The sequence below is a fragment of the Sceloporus undulatus genome, chromosome 1, assembly GCF_019175285.1.
Source record: "Sceloporus undulatus isolate JIND9_A2432 ecotype Alabama chromosome 1, SceUnd_v1.1, whole genome shotgun sequence".
NCBI lineage: Eukaryota > Metazoa > Chordata > Lepidosauria > Squamata > Phrynosomatidae > Sceloporus > Sceloporus undulatus.
Window position 1 is genome coordinate 375,815,608 of NC_056522.1, and position 24,389 is coordinate 375,839,996.

General features: G+C 43.7%; 2 protein-coding genes across 2 annotated transcripts in view; both read left to right on the top strand.

Annotated features, from left to right (window-relative positions):
* Positions 1-24,389, top strand: part of WDHD1 (WD repeat and HMG-box DNA binding protein 1) — a 192,105-nt gene that overhangs the window by 555 nt on the left and 167,161 nt on the right.
* Positions 14,605-24,357, top strand: LOC121927235 (disks large-associated protein 5-like). The gene is made up of 4 exons (XM_042460911.1): positions 14,605-14,656; positions 19,822-20,035; positions 23,088-23,166; positions 24,342-24,357. Exons 1-4 carry the CDS (start codon positions 14,621-14,623, stop codon positions 24,355-24,357), a joined length of 345 nt encoding a protein of 114 aa, XP_042316845.1. The 5' UTR covers positions 14,605-14,620.

Below are 24,389 nucleotides of genomic sequence, written 5' to 3' on the forward strand. Positions count from 1 at the left end.
GACAAACTCCCAGAAAGGAGACCAAAGGGAGGACCAGACCATCATGCAACAACGATTGGGATTCACCCAAATCTTAATACACAATCTAATCTGACGGGGGTGTGTGTAGAGCAGAGCCTTAGAACCCATTTTTAAAAAAACATAAATCAAAAAAGTCCCCCTCTCAGCCACACGATCACTGGCCAATCTGATTTGAGGAATGGAGGATTTTATTCAAAAATCTTACTTGCCTTTTGAATTGTCAGACTACAGTGATATTGTACGAAATTGTAGTTTTGATTTTAATATTGTACGAACCATTTTCCTGTGAAATCCTTTGTCTACGTGAGGAATGTTTCTAGTGTTCTTTTAAATCAGTGGGTATCAAGTAACATTGTTTCATTATGGCGACAGGCAATAAACCAATCACAATCAACGAGATTCACGATGTGCTCGGGAACACTGTCATCAAAGCAAAATTTGAAATTACTAGAGATTCTCGTAAGAATTTGCTAGTCCCACTTTCCCCCTTTTCTTTTAGGTCTTCTTCCATTAGATTTGGCCACTAGCTGGCAGGGTGGCTGTCGCATTTAAAATGTCACCTAACATTTTTGGCCACCTTAACCTGTTCTGGCTGTAACGGACTGCTTTCCATCAACCTTTGAGGGCCTCCCTGTACAGCATGCAATTCACAGTCCCTATTATAGCCCCTGGCTAAGTAGCCATGTTGAATCACTTGGAGTTACTGTGTGTTCAAATTGCCACCAGTCGCAATTGATTCACTGATCTACTGTCCTTGGAAATGCCCAGTAGGTTCTAGCTATCATGTTCAACCCATATATTTTATTCACGTGAGAATGGTTCATTCTCCCAGCAGTGAAATGGCAGAACAAACGTCCTGAGATGGGTTGCTCCGCCCTCGCAACAACCGGGCAATAGGTATGAATGGTACAGATTTTTTTGAGGAGTGACTTCTAGTGAGAGCAACCTAGGTAAAACAACCCAGTCCTTCATTGCTGGCCTCATGCCTTGTAGGCCATGTTTTTTCTCTTGGCCGCCTCTTTGCTTCACAGGATCTTTCTTACAACAGCACAAGAAGTACTTATCTCCATGCTGCCTCCTATTTGTTTCTGAGACCTCAAGTAAGAATTTTTCCTCTTTCCATGGGGAGGCATTTTTACCTACTGGTGGCCTATTCGGCATGTTCTGAAAATTTTGGGGATTTGGGGAGCTCTGTTGTTCCCATCTATAGGATGATGTTCCAGCTTTCCACTGTTTGAGAAAAGAAACATTGGTCTTATATTCCATTTCCAGCAGTGAAGATTGAATATCCTCCCCAGCCAGCGTAGAGGTCCTTTGTGGTCACTCTGCGGGTCTCCCTGGCTTATTGCAAACTAAGTTTCAACACTTTCCTGTCTGCGTTTGCTGTGCTTTCCCTGGTGTTTTTATTACTTTACTTTCTTCGTGAGTTTGTTAAGTCTTTTGGAAGCTTAGCTGATAATTTGCCTGGGTTTAACAGGGATTGCTCTCACTCAATCAAAGGTCTGTACCATTCCTGTCTGTCAAGTGACAGGGATATGCAATCCAATCTCATGCTGTTCATCTTTCACTGTGGAAATGAACGTAAACAGTAAGGCCAAGTTTCTTGTTGTCACTCAGTGTCACCAAATGGAGTCCCAACACTGAACCCCTGAGTATGAACAAGCCATGATTACGATGGGATTTAAATTCTGAGTAGGTGGACTGCACTCTCAATGCTTTTACAGAACCGAATGGAAAGGTTTGCAAGCGTGCACAACTTTAAAACCCGTCGAACCCATTTCAGAGGCTCCACCAGTGTCCTCCCCACAACATCAATGGACGACTACAAGAGCAGCGCTGCTGTGCAAAGTCCAAAATACCACAGTTGCACCAGCTACAGTTACAGGTGGGTCATATGGTGTAAACCTCACTGCAAGATAAATAAAATAATAAAATTTTTTTAGTATTCCTGGCCTCTCCCTGCAGATGAGGCGGGATCACAACAAAAAAATCACAGTGCAGAATACAAAGTACAAAATACAAAAAAAACATGTTTCTAAAATACAGGCAATAAAAAAAACATCACAATATTGCAGCCATGATTAAAATATCCAAGTCAGTGGTCTGTTTCCCATGGCTATTGAATCAGAAAGAAGTGTTTTTAAATCAACTATAGAAGGTTTGAATGGATAAGCCGGCCGGAAAGAGCCATCTTAACTACGCCTTCTTAAAGGCGTCTAAAGTGGTAAAAGATGGATTCTTCCGTAAGTTGTTCCATAGTTGTTAGGAGGGGGCCGTGGCTGTGAAACCGCTTTAGGGAAGTGTGACATCTATTTTTGTATATGCAAGTAATTTCTTCTCCCTGAGGTTCTAAAGAGGTGCAGGGCGGATGTCTAGGGGCAGGGTAGGCAACCGTTTAGCTGGGGGCCCGGGTGTGCTGTCCGCAGACAAATGGGGGGGCCGAAGCCAAAAAATAATTAATAATTTTTAAAAAATTAATAAATAAATAAGCAGAAGGAATTGTTCTGGGAGCTTGCAGCGTAGAGATCGATTCAAAGCTCTTTCCCCTTATCAAGGAATGAAGAAGAGCGCAATGGACAGACTCAGGGAAGAGCAGGGGAGCCTGAGAGTCACCCGAGGAAAGTCGCTGCTAAGCTCGAGGAGGGTGTGGTCGTAGTGGTTACTCCTGCTGAGGGGTACAGAGAAGCTGATAGTAGGCCTGACAAGATGTCTCGAGAGGTGTGTTGTCCTTCCAGGTGCAAAGATCCGTGATGTGACAGAGAGACTGACAAGACTGGTCAAGCCTACTGACAAATACCCTTCCATTTGGTCCACGTGGGAACTATGATACTGCAAGGCACAGCCTTCAGGAATCAAAAGGGATTAGAGGCACTTGTTAGGGAAGCTGAAAAGGAATGGATGTACATGTTGTCATCTCGTGTCTTCGGCCAGTGAAGGGCATGGTCCAGGAAGGGAGAGGAAAATAGCAGATGTGAACAACTGGTTTCGCCGATGGTGCCAGCTGAGAAGGATTGGATTCTTCGATCATGGCTGCGGTTCCAGACGATGAAGGGACTTCTTGCAACGGACGGGTTGCATCTCACGCCAGTTGGAGAAATGTTTTGCCAACAGTCTCAAGAACTGATCGGAGGGCTTTAAAACTGATTCCGAGGGAAGGAGGCAATATTAAGGAAGCGAAAGGGATGAGGCAAAATAGTCCAAACTGACATAGAGGAAACAAGAAAAAAAGTGCAAGGACCCAACAGGGGGAGCAAAAAAAAAACTTGCACAGGCAGCAAGTAAAGGGAACTATGGGCTGGATGTCCTACACTAAATGCACAAAGCATGGGAAATAAGCAAGATGAACTCGAACTCCTAGTACACCAAAGCAATATGATATAATAGGCATCACTGGAACCTGGTGGGATTGATCTCATGATTGGAAGGTGAAAATAGAGGGGTATAACCTTATAGAGAAATAGGCCAAACAGGAAAGGAGGAGGAATAGCAAACTATATGTCAGAGATATTTACACCAGTGGGTAAAGAATCCAGGACATCATACCTGGAAGCCAGTGTGGAGAGCATCTGGATAAGAATCAATGGAGGGAAACAACAAGGATGTTACGGTGGGAGTCTACTAAAGACCCCCAATTCAGACTGAGGAATTGGATTATTCTTTCTAGAACAGATGACCACACAGTCAGAAAGAGATGATGTAGTGTGATGGGCGACTCAACTATCGGATATTTGTTGGAATCGGCAAACTCAGCAAAATCCTCAAGGCCTAGCAAATTCCTCACTTGCCTGGAAGACATATTTCATGGTCCAAAGGTGGAAGAGGCAACAAGGGGGGTCGCTATTTTAGATCTGACCCTACCAACAAGGATGACTTGGTTAATGGGGTGCAGTGGTGGGATCATTAGGTGGAAGTGACCATGTTCTCCTAGAGTTTGTGAATACGTGGAAAGGGAAGCCAGGTCATAGTCAGACACGCATCCTAGACTTTAGAAGCGGATTTCAGTAAACTTAGAGAAGTATTGAGGGCGATTCCATGTCGAAATACTAAAAATAAAGGAGTTCAAGACGGATGGGGACTTTCTCAAAGGGAGTACGAAGGCACGAACATTTCATTCAAACAGTTTCTTGAGAAGAAAAACGGAGGTGTCTCAAAGAACCAGGAGGATGACTAAGGAACTTCAACCGAGCTAGTTTGAAACGAAGAAGATGTATAAGAAATGGAAAAAAGGGGGAAATCCAAAAAAGGAATTCAAGAAATAGCAGCAGTGGTAGGGTAAGTCAGCAAAGCTAAAGCACAGAATGAACTCAGGCTTGTAGAGAGGTTAAGAACAATAAAAGGCTTTTTGGATTGTCCGCAGCAAAGGAGAAGAAGGAAACGGTAGGGCCACTGCGTGGAGAAGATGGCAAAATGCTAACAGAAGACAGAGAAAAGGCAGAATTACTCAACAACCTTCTTTGCTCAGTCTTCTCAGAAAAGGCAAAGGGTGCTCACCTGAGGAATAATGGAGCAGAGAATAGGGGGAATTTCAGCACAGAAGAGTAAAGAGATAGTAGAGGAACACCTTATTAATCAAATGAATTTAAGTCGTCCGGACCAGATGAACTCCATCCAAGGGTATTAAAAGAAACTGGCAATTGTAATATCGGAGCCATTGGCAAAATCTTTGAAAACTCCTGGAGAACAGGAGAGATCCCCAGCCGAATGGAGGAGGGCAAACGTTGTCCCCCTCTTCAAAAGGGAAGAAAGAGGATCCCAACAATTAAACATCCAGTTAGTCCTGAATCAGTACTGGAAAGATTCTGGAGCAGATCATTAAAAACAGAGAGTCGTGTGAACATCAGAAGGCAATGCAATAACACAAAAGTCACATGGGTTTCAGAGAACAAGTCATGCAGACAAATCTGATCTCTTTCTTGATGAAAATTACCAGCTTGGTAGATGAAGGGAATGCGGTGATGTAGTATATCTTGATTTCAACTAAGGCCTTTGACAAAGTTCCCCAATGACATTCTTGCAAACAAGCTTGTAAATGGGGCTAGACAAAGGAACTGTTAATAGATCTGTATTGGTTGAACCGGCCGACCCAAAGGGTGCTCAACAATGGCCTTTTCATCTGGAGAAAGTGAACCAGTGGGTCCCACAGGGCTCTGTCCTGGGCCCAGTGCTATTCAACATCTTTATCAATGACGCTGGATGACAGAATTGGGAGCATATTATCAAATTTGCAGATGATACCAAATTAGGGGGAAAGCTAATCCCAAGGACAGGACAAGATTCAAAATGACCTGAATAGACTAGAAAGCTGGGCCAAAGCTAACAAATGAAATTCACACAGAGAATGTAAGGTATTGCACTCTTAGGCGGAAAAAATAAAATGCACAGTATAGGATGGGTGACACCCTGGCTGAATGAACTACGTGTGAAAGGGATCTAGGAGCCAATAGACCACAAGTTGAACATGAGTGAACAGTGTGATGCGGCAGCTAAAAAGGCCAATGCTATTTTAGGCTGCATCAATAGAAGTATAGGGTCTAGATCAAGAAGTAATAGTGCCACTGTATTCTGCTCTGTCAGGCCCCACCTAGAATATTGTGTCCAGTTTCTGGGCACCACAATTCAGAAAGGACATGAAAACTGAGCGTGTCCAAAGGAGGGCGACAAAAATGGTGAAGGTTTGGAAACCATGCCCTATGAGGAACGACTTTAGGGAGCTGGGGATGTTTCGCCGGGAGAAAAGAGGTTAGAGGGTATATGATCGCCCTGTTTAAATATTTGAAGGATGGCATATTGAAGATAGGGAGCAAGCTTGTTTTCTGCTGCTCACAGAAAACAGGACCGGAACAATGAATGCAAGCTGCAGGAAAAGAGATTCCACCTGAACATTAGGAGGAACTTCCTGAACCGGTAGGCTGTTCGACAATGGAATGCACTCCCGTGAGGGTGATAGAGTCCCTTCCTTGGAGGTCTTTAAACAAGGTGTGATGGCCATCTGTCAGGGATGCTGATTTGGATTTCCTGCATGGCAGGGGGGTTGGAATGGATGGCCCTTGTGGTCTCTCCAACTCTATGGTTTCTATGAATAAGACGGGACAAATGTAGGACAAAAGTTTCAAATGGAGGGCACTTTTTAATAAAAAATTGAGGACACGTGAAAAAAATTGCTGATTTTTTAAAAAATGTTAAGATAATGCAGGTTTCAGAGGCTCTATAGACAATTGCCCCACCATGCCCCTCGAGCGAGACGCCAAAGGCCCCTAGCGGCAATCCCGGCAGACGGGCTGGGGCCGTCCAAGGCCTCACCGGGCCGCATCCGGCCCGCGGGCCGCAGGTTGCCTACCCCTGGTCTAGGGAGAGGCGTTCCCTTACGTAACTCTGGCCCGAGCCATGCAGGCTTTAATGGTAATGCCCAACTTTGTATTGCCCTGGAAGCTAATCGGCAACCAATGAGTGATTTTGTATTGGAGTAATAGGTCTGATCTTGATGTTCCTGTGACCAATCGGCTACAGCATTTGGATCAATTGAAGCTTCTGAGCTTGATACAAGGTAGCCCCATGTAGAGCGCATTTCAGAAATCTAAACGAGAGGTTACCAGTGCATGATTCACGGTTCAAGGTTCCTCTGGGCCAAGTGAGGGGCACAGTTGGCGTATCAACCAAAGTTGGTACCAAGCACCCCTGGCGCCTCTTCCACCTTGATTGACAACTGTAGAGACGAGTCCAGGACACCCCCAAAACTGTGAACTCCGTCCTTTTAGGGAAGTGTAACCCTGTCCAGTACAAGTTGCAAATTCCATCCCTGACCAGGGGTACCTCGCAGCACTCGTTTTCTCTGGATTCAACTTGAGTTTGTTTCCCTCATCCAGCCCATTTACCGACTAAGACAGACATTTAGAGGAGAATACCATTCTTGGTCCCTGCAACTGTCGGAGGACATAGAGAAATAGATTGGGTGTCATCAATGTACTGATAAACACTGCGCCCCATGTCTCTGGATGGTCTCTCCCCAGCAGTTTTCATGTAAATGTGTAACAACAAGTGAAACAGAAGGCGGACCTGAGGGACGCCAGATGTCAGCTCTCTTTTAGGAGCAGATGTATCCCCAGCATCACCATCGGGAATCTTCCGAGAGGCAGGACCTGAACCCTGCAACGCAGTGCCTCCGATACCTAACTCCCTCAGATGTTCCAGAAGGATACCAGGGTCAATGGTATCGAAGGCCGCTGAGATGCCCAAAAGCACAACAGGGTCACACTTCCCTGGCCGTGCTCGAACGGAGATCATCGACCAAGACGAGCATGGCAGCTACAATCCATAATCTGCCCTGAAGCCGGTTTGAAATGGGTCTGAGAATAATCAGCTTCATCCAAGACACCTGGAGCTGGAGGCACTGCCCTGTCGATCCCTTTGCCAAAGAGATGGTAATAGGAGACACCGTCTAGTTATTCCTTAACAGAGAGCTAGGGGGTTTTTCCCAAGAGTGGTTTTAAAAAGTGAGTGCCAAACATGGCGTGTAACTCCCTTGACTCTTTGCCTATTGTGCTTGTAATACATTGCTTTCCTCGCCTGTAAATATCTGATGGTGTCTCTTCATTTTTTAAAGAAGCTCCTTTGCTTTCTGTCGATGAGTCAGTTTGCAGCTTGTGACAAAGTGCTCAATAATGATATTTTACCCTGGTTTAGGTAATCTGGCAAAGAAAAACGAAACAAATAAGGGAAAACAGCAAAGAGGGGTCAAAAAGAAGAGGCAACAGTAAGCATCTCACTTTAACTTCTTCTGTTTTTTCACATTATAACTCACATAGCTTACTTTGGATGTTGTTAACCCTTTGGGTAGTCTAATGTTTGTCCAGATTGGCAAGAGGCAAAACAAAAAACAGGGAGGGTCTGCCCTTATGCTTCTGGGCACTGGCTCAATATTCTTAGTTGCTGAGATAGTGGCCCGTTATAAACAGAAAGTACACGCGGAGCGCGTTTAGGGTTAGAAAGGGGGTGCTCCGCACCCCCAACCCTAGTGCGCACTCTGCGTGGAACAAAAATGGTGGTGGCCATTCCACACGGCCGCAACCAATGACGACGTCCGACGACGCGCCGCCTCTATAACGGGCGGCGTGGATGTGACGTCCTTGCTCCGCGCCAGGGTGCTTAGTGGCACCCTTAGTGTGGAGCAGGAAGGAGCTCGTTGTCGGAGCCCTTCCTGGTTTGGTCTGCTGGGCGCAGCCTTCACACTGCTGCGCCCAAGCAGACCAAAGGAGAAAGGGGCCAAGCAGCCCCTTTCTCCTCGTTTCCCGGCCGCGGGTGTCCTTGGGGCTTGAAGAGCCCCAAGGACACCTCATTCCAGGCTGCAGGGAAGGGCCTTTTGCCAGCTCCCCGCACCTGAAAAGCGGCGGATCAGGCCTCAGCGGTTGCCGCTCTGGATACTGAAGCCCCGATAACCCAGGAAAAGGGCGGGGCAGCCCACCCCAAACGGGCAGTCTGTAACCCGCCAGTGAATACTTCTCCTGATTGTTCAAGGTACACTAACTTTGTTTCATGTAAACCTTACTAAGTGTAATGTGTATAAAATTATTTTCAGCTATGTGTGTGAGTTGTATGTGACTAAACGTGTTCATATTAGACTTTGTATGTATAGGCTAATATTTCTAATTGGGGGGGGAATCCAAAACACTCTGTACTCAAGCATTCAATTAGGGAGACTCAACCTGTAAAAAACATCCTCAATGGGGGTGTTCATGTGGGTGGCGGCAGAATGCATAGATGGATGAGCGTGTTCAAACATAGGGTTAGGAACCAGTGCCTTATTGACCAGTAAAGTTGTAAAGAAAAAAACCCTGTCTTTTTTAAACAAGGCGTTGTGTGGAATGAAAGAGAATATTTTTCATGGAACCTGTGAAAGAAGAGGTGACACCTCAAACCTATTGAAGCAACTGCAAAGGATGAGGATTTCCCTTGAGACTGAAAACCTGTAAGTCTTTGACAGCCAAGCTCCCACCCACCAAGGAAAACCGCTCGTTCGCCCCTCAGAACGTGGTTTAGCCCTGGAAGGGTTGACCACCTACAAAGTTAAACCAATGTCCCCTTCGAGAAGCAGATGTGTTCCTGTCACCAGTCTTTCTTGGAGTCCCACAAATACCTAGGTAAGAAGCCTGCAGCTTAGACTTCTGTAAGATGTTTTAGAGTTGGGTTAATCCTTGAACATGTAACAAATCTTATTGTTTCATCCTGTTGTCTGCATTTTTGGAGATGCTTGTGTTTCAGATCAGATGCGCTTTTGTTTTTTTGCTGCTGAGGTCCTTTCCTATGTCCTAATATGATTATCTTCCCAGCTTTTCTATTTCTCCTATCTCTGATAGATCAGTCTCTAATTACACTTTAGAAGGCTGTGTCGACTCCAGGAATGTTCTTACTAGCCACCCGAAGCAGTTGCTGTTGAATACTTAGGGTCATAAGGTCCAGGAATCCATTTTAGGGTTGAGATGTCATGTCAAGCCAATATTGTGGGTTTTTTGGGTGATCCAGTATTCCAATTGAATAAACGGAAACAGTGTGAAGTCGCTTGGTAGCTGAATGATTCTCATTTGCTGCTTGTTTTTTCACTCATCCTAAATTATTCTTTAAGAAAAAAAAACCCTTTTCTCCTTCCATCTTTGCTCTCATGCATCCTTTGTTACTTGCCTTGCCTCAATGATTCTAGTGGGGGGGGGAATTGAATGCTCCTCCAAAGGAGAATGCAAACTATTCAAATTTAGGAACAGCTGGCTTGTGGTTAGAAGAGAGATCGATTTCTGGGACTCTTCATGATACGATTTTGCCATAAATCAGGAATCCTATTTTTCTTACCTGAATGAAGGCAAAGTGTTCTCTCTAGGCATTTTTAGATTCCTCAGCACGATTTTATGGTATGCTTCCACTGAGAGTAATATTGCAGGACCTACAAATGCTGAGGAAAACACTTCTCGGCATTTGTTAGTCTAGTGGAACTCTGTGATCACTTCCAGTGGAACATACAATAAATCATGTTGAAGGACCTAGATATACCTAGAAAGAACATTTTTTTCCAATCTTGTGTTATACGAACTTGCCATAATTGTAGTCAAATATAACACAAAACCAGAACACCCTCAAATGACTCACGATCATGCCCTGCCACACTGAAATCAGTTCATCAGATACAGTGAGAGGGCACTGCCTTGCCATTCTCTAAATGGACAGTGGAACCTATAGGAATCCACAAGTTGGGCATGGGTATAATAGTACCTTCCCAGTCATGTTACTCTAAGCAACTGGTATGAGAAGGCCACAGTTCTTCAGATACTGGAAACGATATACACCCATGAACAGTAGCTTTATAACCCAGTTCTCCATGAATTTATCCAATGTCATTACAGAACTTGAACTGCTGAAATGCTGCAATAATACACACTTTGAATGGATTAACAGTAAGTTATTGTTGTTTTTTCTAGTGAGGTCCCTAAAGAAAGTGGAAAAGAAACAGACAAGGATTGTGATCCAAAATATAAGTTCTTGCTTTCCTGAAGTGACTGAGGACATCATCACTCAGGAAGATCAGTTGCCACTGGAAATTGCCTACATTTGAAACAGGTGTGTCAGAGAACCTTTGTGCTACTAAGAGACTGCGCTATGAGCCAAAAGTCCCCATTTGAGGTCTTTCTCTCATTGTCAACTTACTAAAGCAAGATTTGATTCTCTTGACCTTCAGTAAACTTATGGCCACAATCCAGTGTGGTGCATTTATGGATGGCATGTTCGTAAGCAGTTGCACTTTCCCAGGATTATATGTTGGTGGTGAAGGAAGGAGACAAACTGTTGTTCATGTGGGAGTGGTTCCCCCCCCCCCCAGACTTCCAAAATTAGTCCTCAGAATTAGGTGGTCTGGGGGCCTTGCACAGTCACCTAGCCCATGGACAGCAAAAGACCTTGATTCTGAGTACAAACATCTAGAGGCCAGGAACTGGAGAAATAGGGCTTGGTGCAACGCTTTCAGTACTGCTGAGTCTAAATCCCTACTTTCCTACCATTATGCCAGTGGTATTCTCCTTCTCTTCCTGCCTCTTCCACCACAACATTTTACATGATGAGGTCTTTGCCCAAAACTTTACCTTGATGGATCACTGTGGCTCGAATGCAGGATATCATTCTCGGCCTCACTGATCGACCAGCTAAAATACACATTCCTAAGAAGCCAACTTTGACTGTATTACTTTACAATGCAAAGAGATCAGAGAGCAAGTAGTAAATGTGGCCTTTTCTATTAATCAATGTCAACTTAAGAAACTGTTAAAGCCTTCAATAGCCCCCCAAGGTGCCTATGCTGAGATTTTTGTAATATGCATCTTATATAACAGACTTTCATCAGGTATCAGCTCAGAATCCCTCAATTGGTGGGCAAAAGTTCAGTCTTCTGTTATATACAACAAACTGCTGCACTTTCTCAGGAAAATGGGTGGGCTGCTCTACCCTCTCTCCCCGAGTCATTACACCACACAAATATTTTTCGTACTTAAAAAAAATAGACTCACACTCTTAGAAGTAAAATTCTCATTTAAAACAGTTTGCACTTCCCGAACCTTATTTTGTTCAAAAGGTTTTTTAAAAAGGGAATATTCTTCCAGATTTCATGGGTGGGAGAAACTGCACTGTGTTATGAAGAGGAAAACGTCCCCTGGATCTGCTAAACATACCTGGCTGCTGTAAAATATATTTTCTCTCCCAGCATCTGTTCCTGAGGAGGTGATGGAAGCTGTTCCCTGTGAAAGAGAGACCACTCGGCCGCCAACAGACTCTTGTACATCAAGTGACAGAACCGGCAGGGGAAGCACAGCATGATGTGCCCTATTCAGTTTGTAGAAAATTGACAAGGGTATAAACTGATAAAGTGAAGTCATTGCTTGAACACTTCAGACAAATAAATGTCTTTCATACAGATGAACAGATACTTATCCTGAGTTTTACCACCTTCCTTAGAGTAGAATGTTTATGCTAGCTGTCCTTTAAAAATAAAAAATAAGTAAAGGAATTCTTAGACCTTGTGACTAACTAAGCAGGTAGACTGGAGTCCCAAAAATTATGATAGAATGTTTTCCTATGATACAGGATTCCTTATATCTTTGACACAGACTGACATAATTCTTTCTTTCAAATTGCTCTATAGAGATTTATGACCACTGTTTAGTAAGTTGCCATTTTTTGTATCCCATTTCACTCGGATAATGCTTCAATATCATGTTACTGACCTGGATCACAATATTGTGCTCCTGCATCTGCGGAAGTGGATTTTGATCTAGGAAAACTCATGCTAAATACATGTACGGTTTTAAGTGCCACACAGACTCTTTTGAGGAATGGATGTCTCAGGCCCTTCAACATGGTATATCCAAAATACATTAAATTTAATAAAATACCATGAGAAATAATGCCAGTGCCCAAACCCATTTTTATTTGCCTTTTGGATCAAAGAATGCTAAGGCTGTACCCACAGCAGTCTGTGAGCAGAAGGGCAGATATAAATTCCCACCGCCACTGCTTCTGAAATGAGTATGAATAAAGCAGTGGTATAAAAGGTCCAGTTCTTGCCCTTCATGCTGGAATACATTCCCAGCCTGTGGGAGCTTCATTTCCCATGTAATTCCTATAAGCTTTGGTGTTTCAGTGAGTTAATATGCTAGCATCTATATAATTTCAACTTTCTGCTAAAACCCAAATTAATTGCAAGAAGCAACTGTTGCTAATCTTAAAGGGATTGATTATGGGGCACAAGAAGTTCTGCTGAACAGTAGAGAAAACAGAGCTTGGAAAATGTTTTGTTTTTTAATGGATAGGTTCAGGCTTCCCCAGCTGGCATGGCTAGTGGCCATGATGGTGCGGATTCTGGATGCTACATGCATAATAAAAGCTGTAAAAAAAATCCCTCACTTTGTCCAGATTTGGAAGAGAAGCAACAAGCAATGAAGCTGTTAGTCTCAGGCTATCAGCATTAAGTACATTAAGTGATATGGCTCTATCTGGTTTGAAAGTAGAGAAGAGAGCAAAATTGACCCTGGACTAGGAATTGGCAGTGTGTGTATGGTCCTTTAAGTCACTGTTAACCCAAGACACCCTCTTAATTTCATAGGGTTTTCTTAAGCAAGGAATACTCAGAGGTGGTTTGCCAGTTCCCTCTTCTAAAATATAGCACCTATGAATACAAGTACTAACCAGGGCCTACTCTGCTTGGCTTCCAAGATCAGGCAGGAGGCTGCATTTACTGGATTCTAAATCCCACTTAGTCTGAAAGCTATTGGATGGCTGCTTTAACTGAGATTTTTAAGCAGCTTATTTATACTGTATTTTAATACTGTGTTTTTAAATTGTTTTTAATGTTGTCAACAGTTTAATTGCATTTTTGGTAAAAACCTTTGTATGGTTGCCATACAAATTTTAATTTGTTTTAATTTGTAAACAGTACTTGAAGTCAGGTTTTTTGCAATGAGGGAGGAAGGCAAGATACAATAGTTTAATAAGAATAATTCAGTGCTCTTATGGCTTAGATATGTGTCTGTGTGTCTTTTTAAAATAGAAACATCCTCGATCCGAGACGAGAGGCTATCATCACAGTGTCTGTGAATGGAGGGAACAACAGAACGGATATCCCAGATGATGGTAAGAAAAGAAATATAGATTGGCTGAAAAACTATCAGGTCAGAACCATTTGTAAAACTCTCCTGATTTGGCAGCCAGTGGCTTTGTTAGGACACTTCTAAGCAATAATAATAATAAAATAATAATAATAATAATATAAAAACAAAGGTATCAGTTTAAACTTAACATATGCAATGAAACATATGTTTCTGCAGCAAAAGATCTTGTCCGCACAACCATGGACAAACCAGACTGCTCATTGCTGAACGATTCAAACAGTTTGAAGGACTGGTGGGATAACTGTGAATTTCAGCGTGGGGAAAAAGAGAACGACATGTACAGATTTGGATGGATTTTGGGATATGTGAACTCCAGGTGGAATTCTGAGTTAATTTTTACTTGGCAGTTCAGCGTTTTCAGTGTGCCTGGATGGAGGCTGGGAGATCATGCTTGTGTGTGGAGGTAACTCAGATTCTGCAGCCGAAAAGATCATAAAGAAGCAGAATCGTCTTAAAAAAGGAAAACATGCCAGTTTGTGAAAAGGCTGCAAGGCACAAAGCACTGTTGGGAAAGTGGTACTTTTCAGCTTCTATCCAAATGCCCTCTTGGCTCTGAGGTCTTGCCAAGTTAAAGCTAGCCTACTGTGTGCATTAGAAAAGCATTTTCTTAACCAGAGCAGAGGCTGCAGGGACAGAATTATGTGCCTGAGATTGCATCCTCCATGTGTGTAGAATTCAGGATACAACCCTCTGTTTACAGTTTCTTTCTGGTGCAATCTAGGTTTAGCCCTGTATTAGCCACAAAAATTCAGTATGCATTTCAAGACTTTTTGTCTTGTGAGTTGCTCTGTTAAAATATGTGAGCCTGTTGCTTCTGCAGTTCATTTTTGTTTTCATATCTGTAGATAGAAGATGTAAATAAAAATTTGAAACCTGAGAGAAGCTTCAAGGGAAATGGATGGCAAATGGCAGATGATGTCCAGGACAAGAGGCCTTGCAAGGTATGAGACTATGATTGTGTTATTTGGGTGCTCATCTTGCAGTAGGGAGCTGGAATGATTTTTTGTTTTTATTTTTGAAAACAGCTGTCACTGAGCTTCGGTTGCTAAAAACAAGCACAGTCTCCCTCCATTTCTTTGGGAACAGAGGTTGGCTAGATTCTATTTAATGCAGCAAAGCATTTGTTGTTGTTTCCATTTCCTCTTTTCCCTCCTTTTCCCAGTTCAGGACTCAAGGCGGCTTCCACCAGTTACACTTAATAAAATTCTCAGCATACAAAAGCTAAAAAGTAATTAAACGTTAAAACATTAAATTAAAAAAGAAATCATTTTTTTAAAATCTGTTGGGGATGCTTTGATTATGAGTTCTTGATATAAGAGGTTGGACTGGATGGCCCTTGTCTCTGGAACTCTAGGATTTAATAAAATTCAGCACTTTATCCCAGCACATGTTCCCTTAAAAACCAGTTCTCAAATGCCTGCCGAATAAAATGTTTTTCACTGTGTGGGAAAGATAGCCAGGAGGGTGCCAGTCTCACCTCTGGCCAGCAAGTTCCACAGCCAGGGAGCAGCCACAGAGAAGACCCCTCCTGTGTTCCCACCAGAATATTATTTGTTTATTTATTTAGGTATTAATCCCGCCCTCAGCCCTAAGGCTCTCAGAGCGGCTTACAATAATATTTTAATCAGACAGTTCCCTGCCCTCCGGCTTACAATCTAAAAGAATATGGCCCTTCAGATAATAATAAATAATAAACTTTTATTGTATCCCGCTTTTCTGCTGCAGGGCAATCAAAGTGGCTTACATGTTAAAATAGCACCAATATACAGTACACAATACATATACAATACATATCTACCTCCCCGTAAAAAAGAATTAAACATAATACAATTAAAATTGATCTGTTAAAATAGAGTTATTGACAACAGTACAAGATCCAATGGGCAAATTGGTGGAATGCTACATAAAGAAGGGGAGAATTTATTCTAAGCTGAGCATTCTATTCAGGGAAGACTGCTGGAAGAGATCCATTGTAACAGTTTTTTAAAATAAATAATAAATAATTTTTATTTTTTATACCGCCCTCCATAGATCAGGGCGGTTGACAGCAAAACATCAAACAACATATACATCAGGGGTTAAAAACAATTACACACAAACAGAATAAAACCCCCGTAGCCAGTCCTCTTTGCCACAGAAGAGGAAGGGAGGCCCACTGGACTTTGATCGGGGAATGCAAGCTGAAATAGAAAGGTTTTTAGGTCCTTTCTAAATTGGGCCAGGGAGGTGGCCGAGCGGAGTCTGTGGCAGCGTGTTCCAAAGGGCCGGGCGGCGATGGAAAATGTCTTCCTCGCGGTGGAGGTCAACCTAGCCCCTGGCACCTTAAGTAGTTGCTGCCCAGATTCTGAGGGTGCGGGACGGAATGTACGGGGAGAGGCGGTCCTTCAGGTATCCTGGCCCAGCCATTTAGGGCTTTATAGGTCATCACAACACCTTTATTGTGCCCGGAAGCGAATAGGCAGCCAATGCAGATCTTTAAGCACCGGTGTAATATGGCTGGCCCTGGAAGTTCCAGGACCAGCTGGCTGCCATATTCTGTACCATTTGTAGCTCCGGGTTTGGATAAGGGTTGCCCCATGTAAGTGTGTTGCAGAAATCCAATCTCGAGGTTACCAGAGCATGTACTACCGTTTCAAGGTCTCTCTGGGCCAGGTATGGGCGCAGCTGGCGAATAAGTCGAAGCTGATAACAGGGTTCTTGACCGTCGCATTCACCTGAGCAGTCAGGTGAAGCGACGAGTCAAGAAGCCACCCCCAGACTGCGCACAGAGTCCTTCACAGGGAGCGTGACCCCGTTCAGGACAGGTGTGAACTACCACCATTCCTGACCAGGGGAACCTATCACAAGTACCTCCTCCGTTTTCTCTGGATTCAGCTTGAGTCGGTTTTCCCTCATCCAGCCCATTACTGACTCCAACAGGCCACGAGAGGGAGAACACCATCCCCGTCACTGCATCAGTCGGAGACATAGAGAAAATTATTTGGGTGTCATCAGCGTATTGATAACCCTGCGCCCCATGCTCGGATGATCTCTCCCAGCGGTTTCATGTAAATGTTAATAGCATGGGAGACAGAATGGCTCCTGAGGGACCCCAGTTATAAGGGCCCTCTCATCGGAGCACACGTCTCCCAGCGCACCATCTGGGACTCCCAGAGAGGTAGGACCGGAACCCACTGGAGCGCAGTGCCCCGCATCCCACCTCTGCCAGGCGTCCCAGAAGGATACATGGTCTATGGTATCGAAGCCGCTGAGATGTCCAAGAGCACCAACAGGGACACGCTTCCCCTGTCGATGCCCAGACGGAGATCATCGACCAAGGCGACCATGGCCGTCTCAACCCCGTAACCCGCCCGAAGCCAGTTGAAATGGGTCCCAGAATATCCGTTTCACCAGACCGCCGAAGCTGGATTGCAACCGCCCTCCGATCACCTTCCCAAAAATGGCAGCAGCGAAACTGGCCGATAATGTTATGTACAGGGGGTCGAGGGAGGGCTTTTTTAAAAGGTTTTACTATGGCCAATTTTAGTTCAGATGGAAATGCCCTTCCCTCAAAGATGTGTTATAATCCGGCGTAGCAATAAAGTTACCCGCCGTCCCCCGGGCCGCTAGCCATGAGGGACAGGGATCGAGAGAGCAAGTTGTCTTCCGAACGCTTCGAGGATCTTGTCCACATCATCGGTACTTACAACTCAAACCGATCCAGTTTTAAGGAGTCCACGGAGGCTCTGGATGCCTCTACTCTAGGTTCTGCTTGAATGTTGGCGTTCAGACCTTCGCTTATCCGAGAGGTTTTATCCACGAAGAAGTTATTAAATTGGTCGCAGCAGGCCTTAGAAGGTTCAGGATCTGGTTCGGGGCAGGAGGGAGCTGAGTTAGCTCCCCACCACCCTGAACAACTCTGCTGGACGCGACTCCTTAAAGTTAAAGCTGTCTAAGCATGTGATTTGATGGATCTCTTTTGGCAAGCCATTCCATAATCTGGAAGCGGTTGCAGAAAATGTCCCCTGGGAGGTTGCAGTTAAGTCTGGTCTTTATCAGCTGCAATAAGTTCCTCCCAGAGGACCTGAGGTTGCAGGGTGGATTATACAGATGTAGGCGATCCCTTAGATAGGTTGGACCCAAGCCATGTAGGGCTTTAAAAGTGATAACTAACACCTTGTACTGTGCCCTCGGGCTGAGCCATATAGAGCTCATAACCAACACTTTTGAAATGTACTTGGAAACGGACTGGCAGCCATTGGACCATAAAGTTATACCAGCGGACTTATATCGATAGGGAGAGAGGCAGGCTGTCCGTTAGTTTCTTGCTTATTCTGGTGGGTTAGTGGAAGTCTGTTGCAGGCAGTTTGGGAAACAGCTAGCATAAGGGGATATTGGATACTTCCTTACACAAGTGTCTAGTACAGCCTGATGTAAAACGTAAAAAGTAAAATGCTGTTTAAAATGTAACCAACAATTAGGCCAGCATTAAGCCCCTGAGGAGTTGGGATATGGATTGGATTTCATGGGAGAGCTAGTGTTCCCAAAATTACATGCTGGGCCCAGTACCAAGAGTAAATAAGTAAATAAACTTATCCTGCAACATCCTTCACATTGATCATTAAAAGACATTTATTAAAATAGCCTGTGTAAATAGTCATTCTGCAATTGCCCACTAGAGGGTTATGCTTCCCATACTGACGAGGTACTAAACCAGTTGCATGTTTCCTGTGTGTTGTTTCGGACTTATAACAACCCTAAGGGAAATTTATTATGGAATTTCCTTGGCAAGATTTGTTTGGGGAGAGGATTGCCATTGCCTCCCTGAGACTATGACAAGTCCAAAAATCACCCAATGGGTTTCCATGGCTGAGTGATGATTTGAACCCTGATCTCCCCAAGTACAGCACTCAAAATACTATAGCAAACTCTGGACTCTTAAGCTACACAACATGTACTGTTTTAAATTTTGTGTACACCGCTTTGATCTTCTGGAAAAGCGGTATAAAAATAAATTTTATTATTATTATGTACTGGAGAAAGGCTGTAATGACCACTAAATATCTACAGAACAAGCTGTCAACCAAAGCAACCAGTAAAATTCCACTGGTTTGAGGCGAGACCTTAAAAATTGCTATTTGCTGTTGTTATGTGCCTTCAAGTCATTTCTGGGGCTGAGAGGGTGTGACTCACCCAAGATCACCCATGATTTCCATGATTGAGCAGGGATTCGAACCCTGATTTTCAGAGTTAAAAGTCCAACGCTGCAGCTCAAACCACTGCACCACACTTTCTCTCTAAAATGGCTATAGACTATAGAATTGCAGAAGGCTTGAATTGCCAGGAAGCGGGGAAAGACTGGTGCTACTTTCTCTTCCTGGTGCATTGATTCCAACTGCCTTTTGTTTTGGATTATGAAGGCATATGAATGAAAAACATGACCTTTAAAAAATGATACACCTTAGTACAAGGGTATGCCTTCTGTGAAAATGTGCATTTTTCAGTGCTTTGGCTAAAATTAAAATTCTCCTTAGAAGTACAGTTATCCTTAAAAAATGTTCTTGCTCTGGAAAACAGAAAAGGGTTGTTTTTTGTGGGGGTTTTGGACTATGTGGCCATATTCTAGCCTGAAAAAACCACAAAAAAAACTATGGATGCTGGCCATGAAAGCCTTCGACTTCACATTAGAAAAGGGTTGCATCGAGATCCTTGGTCTGCTGTATCAATCTGATGCCCTGAAACAATACAGATGTGACTAGAGCTCAGAAAAGTTATGGCTTTTGACTACCATTCCTATTATTTCCCTGCCATCTGAAGGTTACATAGAATCATAGAGTTTCTGGGAGTTGTCTAAAATTAAACAGTTCTTGATTTGACACCCATTTGGTGTTTGGGAGCTCCAGTCTAAAAAACAGATGTAAAAAAATGTGAATGGATCCTTCCCATGTGTTCCTCCACAAAAGAGGCTTTCACCTTTGGGAGTCAAAGGTATGAACTAGGTAGCAAAGTAATTTATATGGTCTCCATGTGCGCATGCACGCACACACAATCACATCTTCTCTGTACCACTCAGCTTTTTAGAAGATCCTGGAAAACAATTACATTGCCTTACCTTTCTCACTTCCAGAAGAATGGCACTCGCCAAAGGGCAACCAGAGCAGGTAATGGGGCCGCAGAAAGAGCAGCAGCCCGGAAACGCCTGGCAGCCATCAAGGCCATCATGAAGAGCAAGATAAAGCAGGAGGAGCTGGTGGTGAGCCCAGAAACACCAATGGAAAGCGAGAAAGTGGTCTTTGATGGAGGGTTTTTCCAAATCGAATCTCCTGCTAAACCTTTCTCAGGTTAGTCCGGTGGCAGTTCCCTTTAAGGAGAGCTTTCACTGCTTCGGAAGGTACCAAATCTTGGCGGTCTTCTGTGAGCATGTTTGGTTCTTATGAGTTATTGGAAAAGGAAGCTAGTTTGCCCTGGGGGAATCGGATACCTTCCTTTTGGTAGATTGCAGCTTCCAGAATCTCACAACTGGCATGATCAGCGGTGTGGCCATGCTGGTTGAGGGATTCTGGGATTTGTAGTTCAAAAATGAAACTTTGCCAGACTCTGGAAACCAGTTAGTGATGACTGACAAGATCTTTGAAAGGTAAACCAGGCTTCTCTACAGGGGGAAAAAAAAGCATAATTAGGCAAACTTCAAGCTTCTCTTGATCAAATGCTTTTATTGGACATTCTTGCCTAGGAGCTGAAGTGTGCTCCCTGTTCTTCAGGTGGGTTCCATTCCTCAGCCTGATGTTTGGGAGCCAAATCCTCTAGTTATTGGTGACTTATGCTAGTGTACCTCTATCAGAGTAACATCAGCATAACTACTTTTCTGGTACAGTGGTACCCCGGGTTACGAATTTAATTCGTTCCACCGCCGCGTTCGTAACCCGAAATCCTTCGTAAGCCGAAAAAGCCATAGGCGCTAATAGCGAAAGCCGCGATTTCGTGCGAAAAAGCGCCGTAAAGCACCAAAAAATTTTTCGTAACCCGGAACAGTTTTTTTCTATGGATTTTTTTCGTAACCCGGAAATTTCGTAAGGCGGCGCATTCGTATCCCGGGGTACCACTGTATTCAGATCTTCTTCGGCAGTAGCAACCGCATTATCATTTGATCTGTCAGAGGGGTACTTGAAAAGCTCCCTTGTGCTGCAGTTTGGCTGGCTAGCTGCACTTTCCTGGCTGTGATAACTCAGTTCTGCCAATCTCCGTCAAGCAAACAAAGTCAACTCTCTTGCCATATTCTTCCTGACCACGTCTTGCAAAAGCAGCATCTGGTCTACCTAAGCTTCACCACATTCCTATCCTTCCTGAGAGTCTCTGGTGAGAGCCTCATATTTACAAGTGTCTCGTAAGTATGGGTCGGAACAGACAGGCCAAAATAAAGCTGCTTTGGATCACTTTGGAGATATACTGTTTAAATGACACACACATCTTAAGAGGCCAGAAGCTGTGCCAAAGCTGTGCTTCCGGCCTCTTAGGATGCATGCATCATTTAAACAGCATACCTCCAAAGTGACCTGAAGCAGCTTTATTTTGGCCTGTCTGTTCGGGCCCTTAGTTGCACTCCTCTGACATCCAATAGAATATCAACCTTTGCTGTAGTTCCCATCAGCTAACATGGCTGATGGGATGGTGCTATGGGAGTTAAAGTCCAAAATACCCCAAAGGCACCAGCTTGAAGGAGGCTGAAACACAGTGTAAAATGTGCTACTAGAAAGCTCACAAGTGGTACATGGGGGGCAATAATGCCCTTTTACTTGCCTTCTGCAATTGATACTGATCTTTAGAGTAAGATATAACCATCATAACCTCGTCCATTTCTGGGCAAAATTCATGGATACTTGAATCCGCTGATAAAGAATCAGTAGATATGGAGGGCCGGCTGTATAAAGGTGCATAACATACAGTGATAAAGGATTCAGACCTATGAGTTTTTATTAGAACTGATGTTTGCTTTTGTAACTTTTGTAATAGTCCCTCTTTTAAGCTAAACTTTCATTTGGTATTCTGTAAACTGCACTTGGGTCCCTTGGCAGGAAAAAAGAAAGAGATAAACTGAATAAATAAGCAGCCTAGCAGCTATTGACAGCCTTATCTTCTATAAATTGTTCTAATTACCTTTTAAAGCCATCAGAATTATTATAGCAGTATAAAAGCCTTCCTCTTTGTAGGGAAGTGGTCTACTGTGGTTTAGTTTAGGCTTCATCCTGTTTAATCCATGTTTTGGAAATATTGGCAAGTTCTGCCCACAGCCACCACTCCCACCATCCAAAGTGGTTCAGAAGAAAACTTGGTTCATCTGAAATCTGCATAATACATAGAAGCAGGTGTCCATATTCTGCTTTCCAGGCACATAGGTAGAAGACTGGATTAATTTCTAGGTGTTCTGAGGCAGAGGGCAATTTTTGAGAATTTGGATTACCTTTTGACATGGCGTAACATTTGAGTGATCAGTGTGTAGCGGTTTGAGTGCTGGATTAGTAGGACTTTGGGAGACCAAATCCCTGCCTGGCCGGGGAAACCAACGGGATGACATTGGACAAGTCACACACTCTCAGCCACAGAGGGGGCCAAAGGCAAACTGCTTCTCTGACCCCGAGATTGGATTTCTGCAATGTACTCTACTTGGGGCAACCCTTATATCAAACTCAGAAGCTGCAAATGGTTCAGAACATGGCAGCCCGGCTCGTAATGGTGCTTCCCCGGACCAGCCTCACACCGGCATTGAAAGATCTCCATTGGTGCCTATCCACTTCGGGCCCAATATAAGGCGTTGGTTTTACCTATAAAGCCCTACAATGGCTGGTCCAGGTTACCTAAAGGATCGCCTCTCCCCGTACATTCCGCCGCCCCTCAGATCTGGCAGCAGTACTGCAAGGACCTGGCTAGATGTCTCCACCACAAGGAGGCATTTCCATGCTCCCAGCCCTTGGAATACGCTGCCCAGAGCTCCGCTCGACTACCACCTGTGCCCAATTCAGAAGGATTGAAGACCTTCCTGTTCCACAGGCTTCCCCCGATTAAAAATCCTGTGGGCCTCCTCCTCTTCGTGGCCAAGGGAGGGTTTGGGGCTTTTAGCCTGTGTTTTTATTATTGTCTATGTAGTATTTTGGATTTATTGTATGGTGTTTAAATTTTATACTGTAAGCCGCCCGATCGAGGAAGGTTGCGGGATATAATAAAAACTTTATTATTTTATTTATTTAAAACTTGCCAAGAAACCCATGATAGGTTTGCCATAAATTTGTTGTTTAATGGCCTGTTGGCTGAAATAAAGATTATATATATAATTGGAAATAAAAGCACCACGTGACAGTGTTTGATGCATTATCTCACCACCACCCCTATTTTTCCTAGACTGGACTCCCAATCTGCCAGCAGGATTCCCAATCTGCCAGCCGAACCCCAATGGATTTCAAGGCGAACAACTCCACAGGTCTGCTGCTAAGCCCTCCTCCAAGTTGTGCAGATACGTGTGTACTAAAGCATGGCACACCCATAACATCCAAAGCCCTCCTCCTCTGCCAGATCAGATGATGTGTGACTCCTTGTGAAGATATCTCCTTGGTTCCATTTCTGAAAAAGGTTACAGCTGGGCCAAACCTGAACCACTTTGGCTGAAGCTGAAGAGACAGCTCATTTTTCAGGGAGGTGGACCTGAATCTCTTGTCTAGTTGTGCCAGCTGTTTTGGGCATTGGGAGGAATATTTCAGGGTCAGACTAAAGGTCCTGAGTGTAATCTTCTTTCTCAGAGCAAACTTCCCTAATATAATAATAATAATAATATAATAATATAATTTATTTGTATTTCCGCCTCCCCCCTCCTGCGGATCGAGGCAGGTTACAGCAAAGAATAAAAACAACACGTACAAAATACAATATTATCTAAAAATACAGTCAGTAAAACAACAACAGTATTAATACCATTTGACTGTTGTTTATACAGGACCTGAAAGTGTTAAGGCCTATTTATTCCTAACATTTAGCATGTGAAGCCGTATGCCTTTGGACATGGAGGTTCAATTTGACCCTCAGGGCAAATGCATGAAGCTACTTGTGTGTACTTGTGTACAGAGTTTAGAAGTGTTAATGAAAATTCACCAGCATCAGATTGGTTGCTAATCATTATTTTAAAAAACTAACACCAGTCTAAATGCTCTTTAGTTATTTAAAAGGTATTGTATAATACAGCACTTTTTGAAATGACCCTTAAAAATTGGGAAATGCCTCAACATTCCTAAAGTGCCCTTAAATTAGTAGTTTAAGAGCAACAACAAAATGTTGCTTGATATACCTGAACTTATAACATGTTGATGCTAGAATATGGGGAGAAAGGAGACTACTATAGCCTTGTTAACCCAAAAGAGTAGTGTAGGAATGTTATCTGTAATGCATTATTTCCAGGTGCTGATGCATAGCAATCATTGAAGTCCCTTAATTTCTCGTCTCTAGAGCTAGGATCAGTGTTGGCTCATCCTGTGTGACAGCACCCCTGCTGACATCTTTATTTCAGTGTCCTCCTTTTTCCTTGCATCAGAAGCTGTGCAGGCGCGGCAGTACTTTATGAGAAACACTTCCTTCATACAATTCCTGGTTCCTCCTCTTTCGCAGTTCCTTCCAGCAGTAGCGCTCATTCTCATTTGCCTTGTTCGCGCATAC

Coding starts and splice junctions, on each gene's coding strand:
- LOC121927235 (XM_042460911.1), top strand. CDS start 14,621: ATGGCAGATGATGTCCAGGACAAGAGGCCTTGCAAG. Junction 14,657..19,821: donor AGGACAAGAGGCCTTGCAAG/GTATGAGACTAT, acceptor TCTCACTTCCAG/AAGAATGGCACTCGCCAAAG. Junction 20,036..23,087: donor TCCTGCTAAACCTTTCTCAG/GTTAGTCCGGTG, acceptor TATTTTTCCTAG/ACTGGACTCCCAATCTGCCA.